Below are 15,818 nucleotides of genomic sequence, written 5' to 3'. Positions count from 1 at the left end.
GTAACATAAGTGTGCAAACTTGGGCTGTCTTAAAGCGTGGGTGTGATGCACGTTCCTTTACATGGAGATGGAGAAGCCTGGCGAGGTGACTCAGTTTGCCGGGCTCCGGGGAATATGATTAGTATTCACTGTAACAACACTATCGCACTTTTACTCCTGCCAAAACTTAAGTCTCCTTTTGTCCTCCTTCCAGCTGCTACCCCTTGGAAAAAAAAATCAGGTATGCTCTGGTACACTCTCGCTTAAGGCATTGTATTTATGTCTGTCCAAAATGACTTGGCAGCCGCCGCTCAGTCGCTTACCGAGCTCATTCTGAGTTTCCTTCCTTTTAGAATTCGAATCCTCACAAGTCACAGAGAAGAAGAGGACAGTCTATCAGATGGCTTTGAGTAAGGCAGCTCATGTTTGTCAGTGGATGTCTCTTCCTCTCTCTCTCACCCACCTCCATCAAGTGTGTCCCTTTCCACACATGTTTCTGTCATTTCGTTGCTGTCCATTTTTCTGTTTCATTGTCGTATGTCTCTTTCTCTCGCTCTCCTCCTCTTTTTTTTTTCTGTCTCTCCCCTTTTTTTTTTTTTGCTCTCAGATAAATTAGATGAAATTCTTGCAGCAGCTCAGCAGACAATCAGCACCAATGAGGCGCCGCCGGGGACACGAGGACAGGGGCCAAAAAGAGACCGGGGGCGCAGCTTCTATGGCAATGAGGTGCGTATCATAAAACATGCTATTTGCATGTGTGTTCCTGTGTCTGTTGTCAGGTTTTGGAGTGCGTGTGTGTGCCATGAAATTGACTTAATGACAGCAAAAAATGTGTAATTTATCCTCATTTTTACAATAAGAAGTTTGTCTGAGACATAGATTTGCACTTGTGTTGGTATTATCTGCTGCAAGGACAACACACGAGACACCTGCTGTCCCAGTGAAGTCAAACAAACAAACTAACCTGTTGATTCTTGACTCAGTTAAACCTGCATTCAGTGATATTTTTGATGTTAACAAAGGACCAGCTGTGAAAAACCGCTGAGAAACGACACCAAACTCAGCAGGTCGGCTCGACTTTTCGTCTTTTTCAGCTCATTCTTTCCCTTCTTTGCCGTTGCAGCCGAACTACGCGGATCAGGCCGGGATGGGGATGATGTCGTCCGGGTTGGGCCTCGGCTATGACCGTGGCCAGTACACCTCAGGTCACGGCCCACCGCACGGTATGCTGCGGCAGAAATCCATCGGTGAGGCTGTCTGTTTTTTCTGTCTGCCCCTCCATCCGCCTGTCTGTCTGTCCTCTGGACCAGTAGAGGTCTACGCTGTGCTGACCTGTCTGTCTGTGGCCAACAATGTCCTGTCTGTGGCCAAAAATGTGCGCACTCTGTATCTGTAGCTGATCGTACGTTATACACTCACCTGTTCAAGTCACTATACCTGTACTGTAGAGATAAGATGTTTGTTTGTCTTATACTCACCTTACTACTCTTCGTTATATCCAGTAGTGCTGCTAATCTCCTTGTTTTATTCTGATGGCTTATTTTCTGGTTTGCTGCTTACGAAGGCTTTGCTAAGTCTCCCCCTGGATTAGTAATGTGCTCTCTGGTGACCAGCAAAGCAAATGCTGCTGTGCCATGCTGCCTAGTTGCTACCTGTTTGTGGAATATATAGCACTAACTGACTTACCTACTAACAGACATGAGAACTGAGGACAGACTCGCTGACAGGTAGACGGGCAGGCAGATTTCGACAGGCACTCTCAAAACTCTGCTTTCCTTTTTTTCTGGCTCCATTTCCTCTCCACTTCGCCCAAAAATCTTTCTTCCTCTCTTGTTCATCAGCCTCTTTTGCTCTAACTCTGCGCCGTCTGTACCATCTGTAAATTCCTATTTCATTCCAATTTCTTTCTTCTTCATTTGTGCATGTTGTTCTGCAGGGGTGCCTGAGGAAGAGAAGCAGTTCCTGCATCCTCCAGCCATGAAGTTTGCTCGAAGTCTGTCGGTGCCAGGCCCAGACGACATCCCCCCACCTCCCACCACGGCTCCACCAGACCCTCCATTCTCCTCTGCTCCGCCGCTAGGTTGGAGAACGAAGTCATCCCAGCAGCCCTCTGTCTCCGTGTCCCAGTCAACATCCACCTCTGCGCACTACCAGCCCTACTCCCAGTCAGTGCACTTCACCCATGGGGGCAGGGAGAGGGCCGGTGGTCCGAGCACCAGCCCCAGCGGTGGAGTGGTGGACCACACAACATCGTATGCACACGCAGCTGCTCACACTGCTCAAAGCAGGACTGCTTCGCGGAAGGTTGCCTATACTGGGGAGCCTGTTGGAGCTGGCTTAGGGGCTGGTGGAGGGGCCAAGGCAGCAGGTCTTAGGAGAGGCTACAGCACCGCCGTCCCCCCATCTAGCATTGCCACTGTAATACCCCAGCAACAACAGACTACCCAGAGTCAACCCCAGCGAGCAGACCGCGGTGCAGCTGGGGCTGGAGCGGGTGGTCCTAAAGGAGGGGCCCGGAGAGGCAAGGGCCCCCTGGTGAAGCAATCCAAAGTAGAGGACCTGCGCGTGGGCCAGGGTACGCTGGGGGACAAAGGCTCGGTGGAGAAAAGCTCCATACCCATCCCCACCATTATTGTCAAGGCCCCTTCAACCAGCAGCAGTGGACGCAGCAGCCAGGGCAGCAGTGTGGAGGCGGACGCTCCTGCATCAGGGGAGACAGATGAAGCCAAAACACCCCATGGTCCTCCTCCCTCCACTCCTGCTCCACAGCCACCTGCCCCGCCTTCCATCCCCGCACCGCCGCCTCCATCCTTGCCTTCGATCCGAGCCCAGGATAACCTGGACTTCACCAGCCAGTTTGGGGCTGCCATTGTAGGCGCAGCTCGCAGGGACAGGGAACGCTTTCATGAGGCCCGCAGAAAGAGCGCCTCCTTGTTCATGTCTGCCGAGGAGGACGTAAGTCTTGGAGGAGTGAGTGATGGAATAGGAGTAACAAGGACTCAGGTGTCACAGCAACAGCTTAGCACACAAGCTGAAAGCTCATCAACACGACTGCGTCCGTCCAAGTCAATAGACGATGGCATGTTCTCTGGGGACACCTTTATCCATCACACCCGCAGTATGCCTCCAGCCTTTGGCCTACCTGAGTACTCCTCACCTGCCCTGGACTATCAGCCTAAGTCTGTGCCTACTGACTTGTACACAGCAGCGGGCAGGCAGCCAGCACCCTCCACCACCTTCATCCACCCTCTAACAGGAAAGGCTCTTGACCCCACATCGCCACTAGGCCTCGCCCTGGCTGCTAGAGAGCGTGCTCTGAGGGATGACAGCAGGTTAAGGAGAGGAACAGAGCACCATTTCACCCGCCAGATGTCCAGTGTGGTGTTCCCTTCATCTGCTGCCTCCTCTCAGCCGGTGTCGTCCGCCGCCCAGTCCTCCAGCTCCTCCTATCTGGTCACCTCGTCCTCTCTGGCCGCCACGACAGCCACTGTTGGCCGCCCACCCTCACCCAGAATCCTCAGAGGAGTTGGGAGCGTGTGGAGTGAGGAAGGCGGCGGAGGAGAGAGGGAGCGGGAAGGAGGAGGTGCTCGCGAGGGGCTACGAGTTCGCTTCTCTGAGGACAAAACGGTCCACACGCACCACTACCAGTCTCAGCCGTATCAGCCGACCTACAAGGAGAGGGAGCGGGAGAGGTCGAGGGAGCGGGAGAGGGAGCTGTCGAGAGAAAGGGAGAGGGACAAAGAGAGAGAGGGATACATGAGGAGGGTGGAGCAGGCTGCTGCCAGTGCGGCGGCTGCGGAGAGCTCTGCTCAGCAAGCGTCCCAGCCTCAGCAGCCTCGCAGGCCTTCGTTTCTCAGGATGGAAAGTCAAGGTGATGCCTATATCTTATCCCTCACACCTCCCTCTCCTCCACCTACCAGTACGCAGCAGACAGGGAGCACCACTGGGAGCGGCCTGATGGTTCTTCCACCCCCTGCCCCCTCAGTTGATGCGGACGATGAGTTTGTCTACGCGGACCCCCTCCCACCTCCATTAGAGTTTGCTAACAGCTTTGACAGGGGGATGGGGAGAATATCAGGGTACTCACAACACGGGATGCTCGCCAACAGCCTGACCTCCCGCCAACAGCAGGTGCCACCCCCTCCACCCCCTCCTCCTCCTCCTCCACCACCGCCACCACCACCTCCACCCCCCCAAAAAGAAGCATTTGTAAGTGGGTTTCCTGCTCATACGCCCCTGCCCTCCCCTCAGGCGGGGGACTCCACTGCCTCCAGCCTCACATCTTACGACAGTGAGGTGGCTAACCTGACTCAGTCTGCTCCCTCCCCCTCCCAAACATCGCCCAATCCCCAACCCCCTCCCTCCCCCTCTAGCCTACAGCCCACTTCGATAGCAGGACCTCCACCTCCCCCGTCTGTCTCACCACCGCCTCCTCCTGGATCCTATCATAGACCCTTCTCTGTGTCCCACCCTCACCACCTTTACAACAGCTCTCACACTCCTGGGCGCTCTTCCCCCACACCTCCCCTGCACACAGTTGCTCCTCCCCCAGCCTACCGTGGTCCGCCAGCCCCCTCCTCCACTGCTGCCACCTCTGCTCCGCTTAGGGGCACTGCCTCACATGCCACGACCGCTAGCTGTGCCACTACAACCACCACTGCTGCCACCACAACAAGCACCTCCACGCAGCTCTACCAGGAGCGAGCACACACCACACATACAACATCCACCACCTCCATCATGGGCACTCGCAGGACAGGGGAGCACCACCGTCATCCCCCCGCTACGAAAAAAGGAGAGTCCCAGGAGACAGTGGTGGACTCTGGGATTGAAGAGCTGGACAGCCGCAGCAGCAGTGACCACCACCTGGACAGCATTCTGGCTCTAAGTGGAGTCAGGCTGGACCGGGGGGAGAGAGGAGGTGATGCTGGAGGACGGGTGGGAGGTGGGACAGGGGAATCTGAAAGGTCAGGAGATTTTCTGGAGTCTTACATGAGCTACCTGGACGGACAAACTTTTGAGATGCAGAACGCCACAGCAGCAGCCTCCACCTACCCAAAAACCAACAGGTTCAGAGAGAGTCGCGATCTACACAGACAGACCAGCACTGCTCCTGCGTCCTTCCACTCCCACAGACGAAGGGACGAGCAGGAGGACGAGGAGGGTGAGGAGGGAGTGACAGAGGACGAAAGTGGCCAGGATGGGTACACGGTGAGGGACATGCAGAATTTGGGACGTCCCATCTCACCGTACTTCGACCGCCCACGCACTCCTGAGATGAAGCCTCTCTGGGGCGAGGGGCAGACCGGTGACGGAGGCCAGTCCGGGTCGCTTTTGGAGGGGAAGAAGATTTACCCTCCTGCGTCGAGCATGAAGCCCAGCATCATAAACGAGCTGAGCAGCAAACTGCAGCAAAGAAGCAAGGACAGCTGGAGCAGCCAGAGACCTCTGAGCAGACACAGGTAACATGAAATCTATGGATCTATGTTTCTCAGTGTCACAGCATGAAACACATCTTTTGTTGTTGCTGATGCACGGCATTGCCATTCTGTTCACCTGTGTAACCGAATCAGTGTGAGTTCTTTACCTCCCACGATTGATGTTCCAGCCTTGTGTGAAAATCAGTGTGCTGTCTGTTTATGTCCTGTGTAAGTGTTGTTTATACTGTGTAAACCTCTCTTTTATTTCTCTGGCTTCTTCCACGTATCTCTAAGAAGCAGAAACAGGTAATAGAGCCACTTCCACCCTCCTCTTTTTCTGTCAGGAAGAGCATAAAACTGTGACACCTGCTTGAATTTCCAGCCTGTTGTGAGACAGTAAGCAAGGACAGGACACCTTGTTAATCCTGAATGTTAACTGATTGTACAAGATGTTGACTGTATGAAATCATTTTAATCCACAGGCTCTAAAAAATTCTGTTTACCCACATTTCTGTTAATGTGTACGTGCATGTTGTTCATCTTATTTGCTTGTTTATTGTCATTTTTCTGTCATTTATCTTTTCTCTAGTAACACTTTTCCCTCCTCTCCATTCACAGATTCTCAGAAGACTCAGCCTCGGCTCTGAGTCCGCCCTCAGCTCGATCCCAGTCACCGTCTCCAATCTCATTATCGCAGCCATCGTTATCCCCGTCCCCCACCCCTGCCTCCCAGTACCCCAACTGGGGACGATCCCCGTCTCCTCAGCCTCCAGCTGCCTCTCAGCCTCCACGTTCTCACTCCCCGCTGTCCCCGACATCTTATTCACCTTACCCCACCTCCCCAAAACACAGACCTGTCTACCGGACCAAAGCCCTAGAATTCCAGTTCATCCCCAGTCGCGAGTCCCGTAAAGCGGAATCACACATTCTCCAGCGTAGACGAGCACCCAGCCCCCTCATCTCCCCATCAGAGAGGCCCAAGCTGGGTCCACCGCGGCCATCATCCCTTCCGCTCCTCCCCACCACACCCCTGTACAGCGCCATCTACGACCTCCGAGGTTCAATCACCCCACCATCACCTGGGAACCCTCTTGGAGACCCTTACTTCTCGCCCTCTCCTCCCCTCTTTGCCCCCTCTGGCGCCCCTCCACCTCCAAACTCTACCTTAGTTGTTTCTCGATCCCTCTCTCCAACTCACTTCCTGTCCGGGACCTCTTCTCCACCCCTGCACCCTCTCCCTCCACCCCCCTGCCTGAGTTATCCCCATCTACCGCCCCCTTCCCCCACGAAGCCTTTTGCCTCCAAGCCGCTGCCCTACTGGACCAAGTATGACGTTGCAGACTGGCTAGGATACCTGAACCTGGGTGAGCACAGAGAGCGTTTCCTAGACAATGAGATTGACGGCACCCACCTGCCCTCCCTAACCAAGGACGACTATCTGGACTTGGGTGTGACACGTGTAGGCCACCGCATGAACATCGAACGGGCCCTAAGGACCGTAATGGACAGGTATGACTGCAAACGTACTGGCAACTGACCGCTGCGACTAATTTATTAGATTGGAAGAGTCGCAATAGACAGTGAGCACAGATGCTCCTTAAATGTGTCCTGGCAGGAAAGTCTCACGGATTTGGAATATTTTCAGTTGGTTATATGCATTTCTCTTCAGTTCATTTTTTCAAAACTTTCCACACAGCACCAACATGCAGCTCGACACTTAATCCCACATCTAAGATACACTCATGCAGCCAGAACTTCACACACATCTCAGGATCAACTCTTGTACCGTAACAGCATAATGCAGCATATTTACCGCATTATTCCTAATGCCAAACAGTACATGAAGCATAACATTGCATATTTCATTACGATTATTGTACATTTGCTGAATAAAGTGAGAAACATTTCAAAGGCACCTTTTTGCTGCATGGATTGTGCTACGTTGTGCTAAATGTTACAGAAATCTGTGTGAAATACTGCAGTAGGCTTTATTTTCCTAAAACAAAGTAATTCCTGTTATGCACTGCAGAACAAACATACATACATCCACTGTACGTGCTGTATATTGGGTAGCTACAGATACAGATTTATAGCGATGCTACTCCAGCCTCTCTTCTGCATTTGGCCACAAGTTCTCATCTAAAATGTCCTCCTCCCGTCCCTCTGTCCTCTCCTCTCGCCTCCTTCCCTCACCTCCATCAGGTGATCCACCAATGAAATGAGGCCCTCAGTACTACATGGCACAATTAGTGTTTTATGTATTTTTCTAATCTGTCTCATTAACTGTGGTTTTTTCTCGTGTTCAGATGAACTTATGTTGAGAAATGCGTGTAACCAATTCAAATCTGAAATATATAATATTCTTTTTCAGCATCACTGCTGTCGTCCGGGCTGCTCAGTGATTTGAATCTAAACAGAGTTAACAGTGTTGACATTAGCATACTAATGATATAATTATTCTGAACAAATACAAGCATGACTGAGATAATTGGTTGCCTCCATGTCATACCAGTGTTTAGTTCTATTGTTTAAATTAAGACACCATAAAATCTCCGTCCTCCCTTTTGCCGTTCAGGATAAACGTGTCTGGAATAATTCCATTTTCACCATCTGAAGCTCCAGAGAAGGACAGTCCACTCTTCCTGCTTCGTGCTGAAGCATTCATCTAGTTTTGACCACATAGTGTTGCACTGCTACGCTAACCTGACCTCGTGATTAATCTTAAATCTAAGGCGAGTGAGCCCAGAACTTAGTGCAGTTCGTGCTGAGTGTGAGACGCTGTTTTCTCTTCTCGTCTCTAAAAATGTCCTACCTTCAGCGTCTTCCTCATGGCGCGTCCAAGTCCTACTCAAGCCCACAAATCTCTCGTCCCCAGGTGAAACTAATGAGCCCGAGCAGCCAATCCCGGCGTGTGATGTCAGTTTGACCTAAAGAACGCCCACTCCTAGAAGACACGATCATAACACAGAGGCCGTAAAGATTGTAGTCTCATTAGTTGATGGTAATGGTGCCATTACTGTGGTTATGTTGTGTTGGTTTTAAAATGCACCTTAAAGCGTGGATGGAAATGTTCTGCCGCCTCCGTGTCGACCTGTCGTCTGCAGCACAGCTGAAGAAATGACGGCCGGCTGCTGTCAGTCATCGAGCGTGTGAACGTTTCCTCAGCCTGATCAGTCATGTAGTGAGCCACCGTACTTTCCTAATGAACAAATAATTCTTTCCATTTTAAAAAGCGTGAGTCACACAAGGGAAAACAACAAACGCCATTCATTACCATTTCACAGAAGCCACCAAACATCACTTGTGTGCCCTGTTTGTTCTTCTGTCCTCAGGCTGTCCAGCAGCCCATTTCCTATTTCTGTTCTCTCACCTCGGGATGGACAGACTGAGAGGAGGAGGGACGACGGGAGTCGGAGCTGAGGCTGCAAACGCAGAGGCAGGAAGAGAGAGAGCGAGGAGGGAGGAGGGGTTGCGGAGTCAATGAGGGAGGAAGACACAACTGCTGCTGTCCGCGGTGGATTCACACAACAAATGAGGGGGGAACAGATTTCACGCAGAGAGCGACAGAACGAGGGAGTCAAGTCCCAAAGGGAGGCGGAAACACAGGGACGGAAAAAGGGCTGACCATCCAGAAACGCACCGGCTGGCGCTCCCCAGTTGTGGCAGGCTGATTTACACAAGTACACTCCCCACATGCATGCACTGTCGCACCAATCAGCAAACCAGTCACAGCAACACACTTCCATCCAGAACGCACACGAAGACACTGTGGCTGCAGCAGAGAGCATGAGGGGGGAGTAGAGGCCAACCAAACACCTGAGAGGACCAATCAGAAGCCGGTTAGGTCGAGCAGGTTGTGTTGTTGGCGAGCTGGAGAATTGGAGAAGGGCGTCCTCCGTCGTGCAGCCATCTCGTTCTATGGTCCTCTTACCCCTCAGCCGGCTGGTTCGACCCGTTCAGGTTTAAAGGTGGAATTTACCAAGAAAACCATTTAGAGCGCAATCAAAGACGACCCCTCCCCGCGTGAGTGGATGTTAGTTTGTGTCTGAGTGTGACGGCGAATGTCTGCAGGGTGAACGCAGGACGACGCAGGGCGGCGTATCACGACAGCTTCCACGTCTCTTAGAGGTGACGAGTGCGCGGGCGGATGTGGCCGTGTGTTCGGCTCTGATTGGCTAGGTCTTGTTTTTACCTCACCACAGGTAGGGCTCTGTCCTCACTGCAGGTCCTGTGATCTGGATCTTATGTGTTTCTCTATAGCTCTTTATCATCTTAAGTCTTATAATGACGTATATACAGACTGGTCACTGTATCACAAATTTGTAGCAAAAATAAGTGCCCAGACCAACAAAAAAAAAAAAAAAAAAAAAAAAAAAAGAATAAAAAGAAACACACTGATACGCACTCACAGGCACCTGAGATACTACTATACATGCCTGCATGCATACACCCACATGTAGACACACACATACACACAAGCACCTACGAGTGATTGTGTTAGAGTTTATGGGACACCTTCTATATAGACACACACTATATGTTTGGATCCACGATGTACTTAAACAAAAAGGAGTCGGACTGTGCTTTCAGCTGTTAGACGGAACACCGGGCGAGGCGAAGAGGAATCTCCCCGAGGATTTTATTTCCAGAGAAAGACTTCCTCGGCGTCGAGGCAACTGTTGTGCACCCATTCTGACCTTCAACCCGAGGGAGACCGGACAGGGCAGGGGAGGGGAAGAGGAAAAACTGCCATTTCCTTGCTCTTTCCCACCCAATCCCCCCTGCTCCTGCCAGGAGTGGCCCCTCTCTCTCGACAAAACCCAGGAGGAAACGAGCAGCCGAGCGGACCTGACAGAAACGCTTCTATCGAGTTTTAATACTATGATTGTTCTTACGATTTTTAAACTTTAAACGGGAATACTGGAATACTGATATTGATATGAAGAGATTTATTGTTACTATTTATCATTACTATCATCGTCCTTACTGTTATTGCAGCTGCAGAGAGGTCCTGGGTTTGTGCAGCCAGTGTATTTTCTGACTGTGTCGTGCAGATAATCGTGTTGGTTCAATATATATGAAGTATATATGTACATGTAGGTATTTTTGAATTGAAAGATGCTGATTATTTCATGCACCCTTAACATTACTTCTGTGTGACAGGAAGCATTGCGACTTAATGTGAAGCACATTTCCGAATCACTTTCGCTGCTTCTTTTCTTTGTCAGACTAAAAAGCTTTAACCAGAATTACTTGCTGACCTTTTATGGATATGAGATGTGATTTTCTCGCTCTTCGCGACGTTTGCTGCCACCTGATGATATGCAGATGCTGAACATGTAGCAGCTGTTGCTCTGGGGATGCCCACCACACACACAACTGGAAATTCTCACTTTATTTAAGCAGTAATTTGTTTTCTCCCCCTTCTGATCGATTGAATTCTTCTTCCATGCTCGGCGCCCAACGCCTTTTATCTTCCCATTAGCTTCCACCGCACATTTCCATCCCATCATAACCTCAGTCCTGCTTTTCTCGCGGTTGCGGAGATCAAATATAAGGGCTCTCTCATGACCTCTCTACCTTGAACAACACTTCACCTCTCCTGCTGCTTTTGAGTCCTCGAACACATATCAAAACGTGCGTTTCACGCGGGGGCGTCGATGGGGGGGTCTCAGTCTGTTCATGCAAAGAGATGAACGAGCTTTCATAGATCAAGTCGTTCAAAGTGCGCACGCACACGGGCTACAGGTGTGAAAGAGCGAAGGTCATGGGGGGGGGGGGGGGGGGGGGTCGGCTCTGTGTCTGCGCTGGCGGTCAAGGAGAGATTAGAGATTATATCTGAATGCAAAGGGAAATAGCAATAAGGACGATGAAAATAATGGTCATCTAATTATGGTTTAAGATGTAAAAAAAAAAAAAAAAAAAAGTCTCAAAGTTCTAAAGAATCTCTGTCTTCCAAATAATGTTTAACAAGAAAAGGTACCATGTATTTATTTCACTGTTCTGCTTTCTATACAGTTGGACCCGTTCTCCACGTCCGCCCGTCCACCGGTCAGGAGCTCCGTCTGGTTCCCGCTCAGCGTTTGTACAAAGCTCCTCCTGCAGAGCCGGCGCGCGCGCGGCTCATCGTTTCTGACCAGCAGATTATGCAAGGACCCTATTTCCATTAGCAAGCGTGGCTTTGCTCTTTCCCTTTAGAGGTTTCTCAAGTCAGTTTCCGGAAGGACGGACGAGCAGAATGTGGTTTCGCGCCCAAAAAGCCAGATTCTGCTGGTTTCCATCGGGCCCTTGCTACTGAAAATAGGGCCAGATAATAACTCTGGATAAGAAATTTTGACATCTCCTGCTGATGCAATGATGTTCTCGTGAAGTGGCTGGTTTTCGGAGACTTGTTTTTGATCCTTTCTTTGCATTTAGAGGTTTTAATGCAGAGCGATCTGAGGGAATCGGTCTGACTCTATGGAAAGCATTTCTTTTTCCTTTAAGAGATCTTTTAAAAAAATGAGAATATGAACTGATGAAAGGTAACTTACAGAATATATATGTATATGTGATACGCATATACACACATTCATATAAACATATATGAATTTCAAATGTTTTAAGAGATAATAAATTGTTAGAATTATAATAAAGCTACAGAAACAAAGTTTGAGGTTTTCTGATTTCTTGACTCACCGACTCGCTTCAGGTCCTTCTTCTGCACAGTCAGAGGCTCCAGGACGTAACATGAACAACTCTGTCTTCAGGAGAGATTTAGAAATTAATTACAGTCTCAGTGACATTAAAATTATCTGGTAAATGTTCAATAATTAGAAGGTACAGACAGCAAAGCAGCAGATTTCACCTGTATGTCGTCTGTCACGTGATCATTGAAAGAGGACAGACTATAAGTCAAGGTTCACATGAGGAAAAAAAAAAAAACTTTATGTAAAAACTTTGATTTACGACGTGCACACACCTGACAGAGAGGAACACCTGCTGCACTTCTCTATGCAAAACCTTTTCCATGTTTCTGAGTGGAAGTATTTGTACTCTACTTCACCTGTTTTGGACCGTTTGGCTCATTGGATCCACTGAGAGAGTCTTTATGTTGTGTACACACTTTAAATTTCCAATGTTTGAACGTTATGATTTCAAAATGGTACAAACTCATTCCAGGATCAACAGGTATCCTGGTTTTCTCTCATTTTCAATAGTTCAGCTCAGCTCTCACTGCTCTGCTCCATGAGGTCCCTCTTTGTTTCAGTGTCTCCTTATCGTGCATCTTCAAACAGCCGCTTCTCTGCAGAGGAGCCTGAGAGTCAGCTGAAGTATCCTTCAATCAATCAGTCAATCAATCAATCAATCAATCAATCAATCAATCAATTTTCCTGCCAGTTGTGGTGAAATCGGTGTTTGCCTGACTGTCTTTGTCTCAACAGAATCCCTAATTTTGCACGTCTTTATCAGAGTTTGAGCCCACAGATCAGCTTTTCTAAATCCTTTACAGCCTTTATCTGATTCATGAAGCTGAACTACCTTTTTTTCTTCGACGGTTCTTCTGTGTTCGTGGCTCAGCATCAAGCAGATGAATGAAATGTGTCCCAGGAGCTGAGAAACCACAGACTCTAATTACAGCGAAACAAGTCACTGGTGTGGAAGTTTACCCTGAACAGCCAATTAAACGTGAGTCGACCTGTGTGTGTGTTATCAGGCCAAACGTTCAAAGGCACGTGAACCTTTGATCAGGCCGTTTGGCTGATGTCAGCTATGATTTAAAAGAGGACACATGATGGTGACGAATGGCTTCATCTGGTCACTGAATCCCTAAATAAAGGTTTATGCATGGTCAAGTGAATTTCCCCACTGTGGGATCAATTAAGTTATGACACATTCTCCAAAAAAAGGTCAAAATTTCACAATTCTGTTAGCAGTATGTAAATTTATGAGCACTACTTTACTGAATAACACTAATCTGTAGGCTTTAATCTAATGTTTGACTGCTCCAAACAGCAAAACCTGATAATTGTAAAACAAAAAGTTAAATTTGAAACACACCTGCAGTTCATGATTTTACAGTCTGATGTACAAAATCAGTGCGTTTCGTTTCAGTATCAGGTTCTCTGATAAAAACATTTAGAAATGCTGCAGCTGAATAAAGTCACAGTGACAAACTGGCTCATTAGTCTTTACATAAAGCATCTTACTATAACATGTCTGTAGAAAAGAGACGAACACAAATGAAGCTGAGTTTTATTTTTATTAAATCAGAGCAAATCCAGGATTATGATGCTTTGAAACAAATGCACAAGAGAACGACATTGAAACATGTTTTAAAGACGATGTCTGCTGGGAGGATCTTTACCTGGAAAAACAGGAGAACAGCGGTCAGGAAACAATTCAAACAGCGTAATCACAGTCCTGTCAGGCCCAGCGTGTTTCAAGCAATCGTCTCCTCAGACTCGGCCTTGTCAGGGCCAGAGCTGCACCTCTGTCAACACTGATATTCTGAGCCCAGTGCAAAGCATCACAAGAGATCAGCATTCAGCGTCTGCTACGAAACAGCCAAAAGACGTGAAGTGACAAACCTGATTCAAGTCCAGCTCACGAACGGCTCCACTTCCTTTAAGAGCAGAGAAAAGAAGAGTTAGTGTGTTGTTACAATAATTCTCACATCGACATTAACTGGTTCTCTCCTCAGAAACTCTGGCTTGTCAGGGCCAAAGATGCACTTTTGTCTCCACACAGACTCAGAGCCCAGTGCAAGTCATCAGGGGAGAGGACGGCTCGTGTTTCAGTTTCAAGAACTTGAAGGAATTAATGCAATTCATGCAAATAACAGAAGTGCAGCAGCTGCATGTACAAGTATGACAAGTCAGCAAAGATTAATGTGACAAGATGCAGGGATGCGTTGCTTTCAACACGTCAAGAATCCCATGATCACCATGAACAGGTGTGCTACAAGTCTGCCATGAACACATCATCCAAGTTTCTAGTTCTAATGTCCTCAATAGAAGCGCTGATTTCTGATTTGACTCTCATGAGTGTGAAATCCTGAACGCTCGCTGCCCTCCAGTGGTCAGAGTTCATAACTGCACCTTTCTCAATTATGAAAATTTGGTTTTAACAGGTTTCAGGCACCGGCCCCTTCTGATCCTTCCTGCGGGTGGTGGGCCTACGGGAAGGCGGGCCCATGCTGCTCCTTCGGGCTGCGCCTGGCCGGGTCCAGTGAGCAAAGACCTGGCCACCAGGCGCTCGCCTGCGAGCCCCAACCCTTCAGGCCTGGCTCCAGGGTGGGGCCTGGTGACGCCAATCCGGGCGACGTAAGCTTCCTCGATCTGTCTTTCATATGGGCTTTTGAACCGCTCTTAGTCTGACCCATCACCTAGAACCTGTTTGCCTTGGGAGACCCTACCGGGGGCATTAAGCCCCGGACAACATAGCCTCTAGGATCATTCGGGTACTCAAACTCCTCCACCACGGTAAGGTGTCGGTTCAAGGAGGAGGTTAGATGTGATGAGATTATGTATAACTATGGGAACACACTGACCTCTTCGTACCTCTGAGGAAGCAGAGTCCAGTCTCGGAGTGGCTCCTCTTGTGGAAAGTGACCTGAAAGGACAAAAGCACGTGTTAATGTCTGGTCATGAACATTTCCTTTGAGCACCATCAGCCACTTTCTCCTCAGAAACTCTGGCTTGTCAGGGCCAAAGATGCACTTTTGTCTTCACACAGACTCAGAGCCCAGTGCAAGTCATCAGGGGAGAGGACGGATGAAGGCGCCTGTGCTGTGCTGGATAACACACCGTGTGACCATACAAGCGATATTTAAGTTATTCAATTGCTATAACATCCTAGCATCCATGTTTTGTGCTACTTGTCTCGTGTCTGCTGACTCTCCAGCTCCTCACACTGTTAGCTACTATGCTAACATAACCAGGTGGGCTTACCACGTGGAAACAGGCCTGCAATGTGACCGCCTGTCCGGCTACCTCAGCTATGGTGTGCGCTCATAGAAACAACACGAAGAGGCAACAACGAAACCCAATTCTGAAATGTTTAATTTTAATGTCGCCATGTCCAAAACCAGACAACACGAGTCCTGGAGGACGCCACGTTTCGAGTGGAAGCCACGTGTCACCGTGTTAAATTCGGCTAACATCTGATTTTATCAAACAATTATATTTTCATAAAACGCCGAGTTTTCACAAACGGCCTCGTGGTTTGTAGCTGCTGACTTGAGTCAAAGTTTAATATCGCATCGATGAATATTAACATTACACATTCACAGAACAGAAAGGCGGTCGGTTGAGTACACAGTTATTAGTACAATACTGTACAAAACTAAATATAAAAATAACAAAAGCCAATTTTAGTGGAGTAACGTTAGCTTACCAGCTCCAGCAGCAACGCTGTGGCCGAGGAGGAAGCCAGCAG

The 15,818-nt window shown here is 49.0% G+C and overlaps 1 protein-coding gene, 1 long non-coding RNA gene and 3 other non-coding genes across 5 annotated transcripts in view; 1 reads left to right on the top strand and 4 right to left on the bottom strand.

Moving 5' to 3' along the window:
* Positions 1 to 9,749, top strand: part of shank1 (SH3 and multiple ankyrin repeat domains 1) — a 59,040-nt gene extending 49,291 nt beyond the window's left edge. Inside the window, exons 21-27 of the mRNA XM_076751537.1 lie at positions 194 to 220; positions 333 to 389; positions 587 to 705; positions 1,103 to 1,226; positions 1,916 to 5,441; positions 6,018 to 6,908; positions 8,732 to 9,749. Of these exons, the coding sequence (XP_076607652.1) occupies positions 194 to 220; positions 333 to 389; positions 587 to 705; positions 1,103 to 1,226; positions 1,916 to 5,441; positions 6,018 to 6,908; positions 8,732 to 8,819 (4,832 nt within the window). The 3' untranslated portion in view covers positions 8,820 to 9,749. The remainder of the gene's footprint in view (positions 1 to 193; positions 221 to 332; positions 390 to 586; positions 706 to 1,102; positions 1,227 to 1,915; positions 5,442 to 6,017; positions 6,909 to 8,731) is intronic.
* A 3,894-nt stretch (positions 9,750 to 13,643) lies between these two features.
* On the bottom strand, positions 13,644 to 15,818 carry LOC143334324 (uncharacterized). The gene is made up of 3 exons (XR_013078329.1): positions 15,777 to 15,818; positions 14,932 to 14,993; positions 13,644 to 14,004 (listed from the first exon to the last, which is right to left on the bottom strand). It is a non-coding gene; the product is annotated as an uncharacterized LOC143334324 (long non-coding RNA).
* Positions 13,831 to 13,920, bottom strand: LOC143334758 (small nucleolar RNA SNORD88). Its single transcript, XR_013078361.1, has one exon. It is a non-coding gene; the product is annotated as a small nucleolar RNA SNORD88 (small nucleolar RNA).
* LOC143334755 (small nucleolar RNA SNORD88) lies at positions 14,072 to 14,163 on the bottom strand. Its single transcript, XR_013078358.1, has one exon. It is a non-coding gene; the product is annotated as a small nucleolar RNA SNORD88 (small nucleolar RNA).
* Positions 15,059 to 15,150, bottom strand: LOC143334757 (small nucleolar RNA SNORD88). Its single transcript, XR_013078360.1, has one exon. It is a non-coding gene; the product is annotated as a small nucleolar RNA SNORD88 (small nucleolar RNA).

This window comes from Chaetodon auriga, chromosome 16 (genome assembly GCF_051107435.1).
Source record: "Chaetodon auriga isolate fChaAug3 chromosome 16, fChaAug3.hap1, whole genome shotgun sequence".
Lineage (NCBI taxonomy): Eukaryota > Metazoa > Chordata > Actinopteri > Chaetodontiformes > Chaetodontidae > Chaetodon > Chaetodon auriga.
This window is presented reverse-complemented; position numbering and strand designations above follow the sequence as displayed.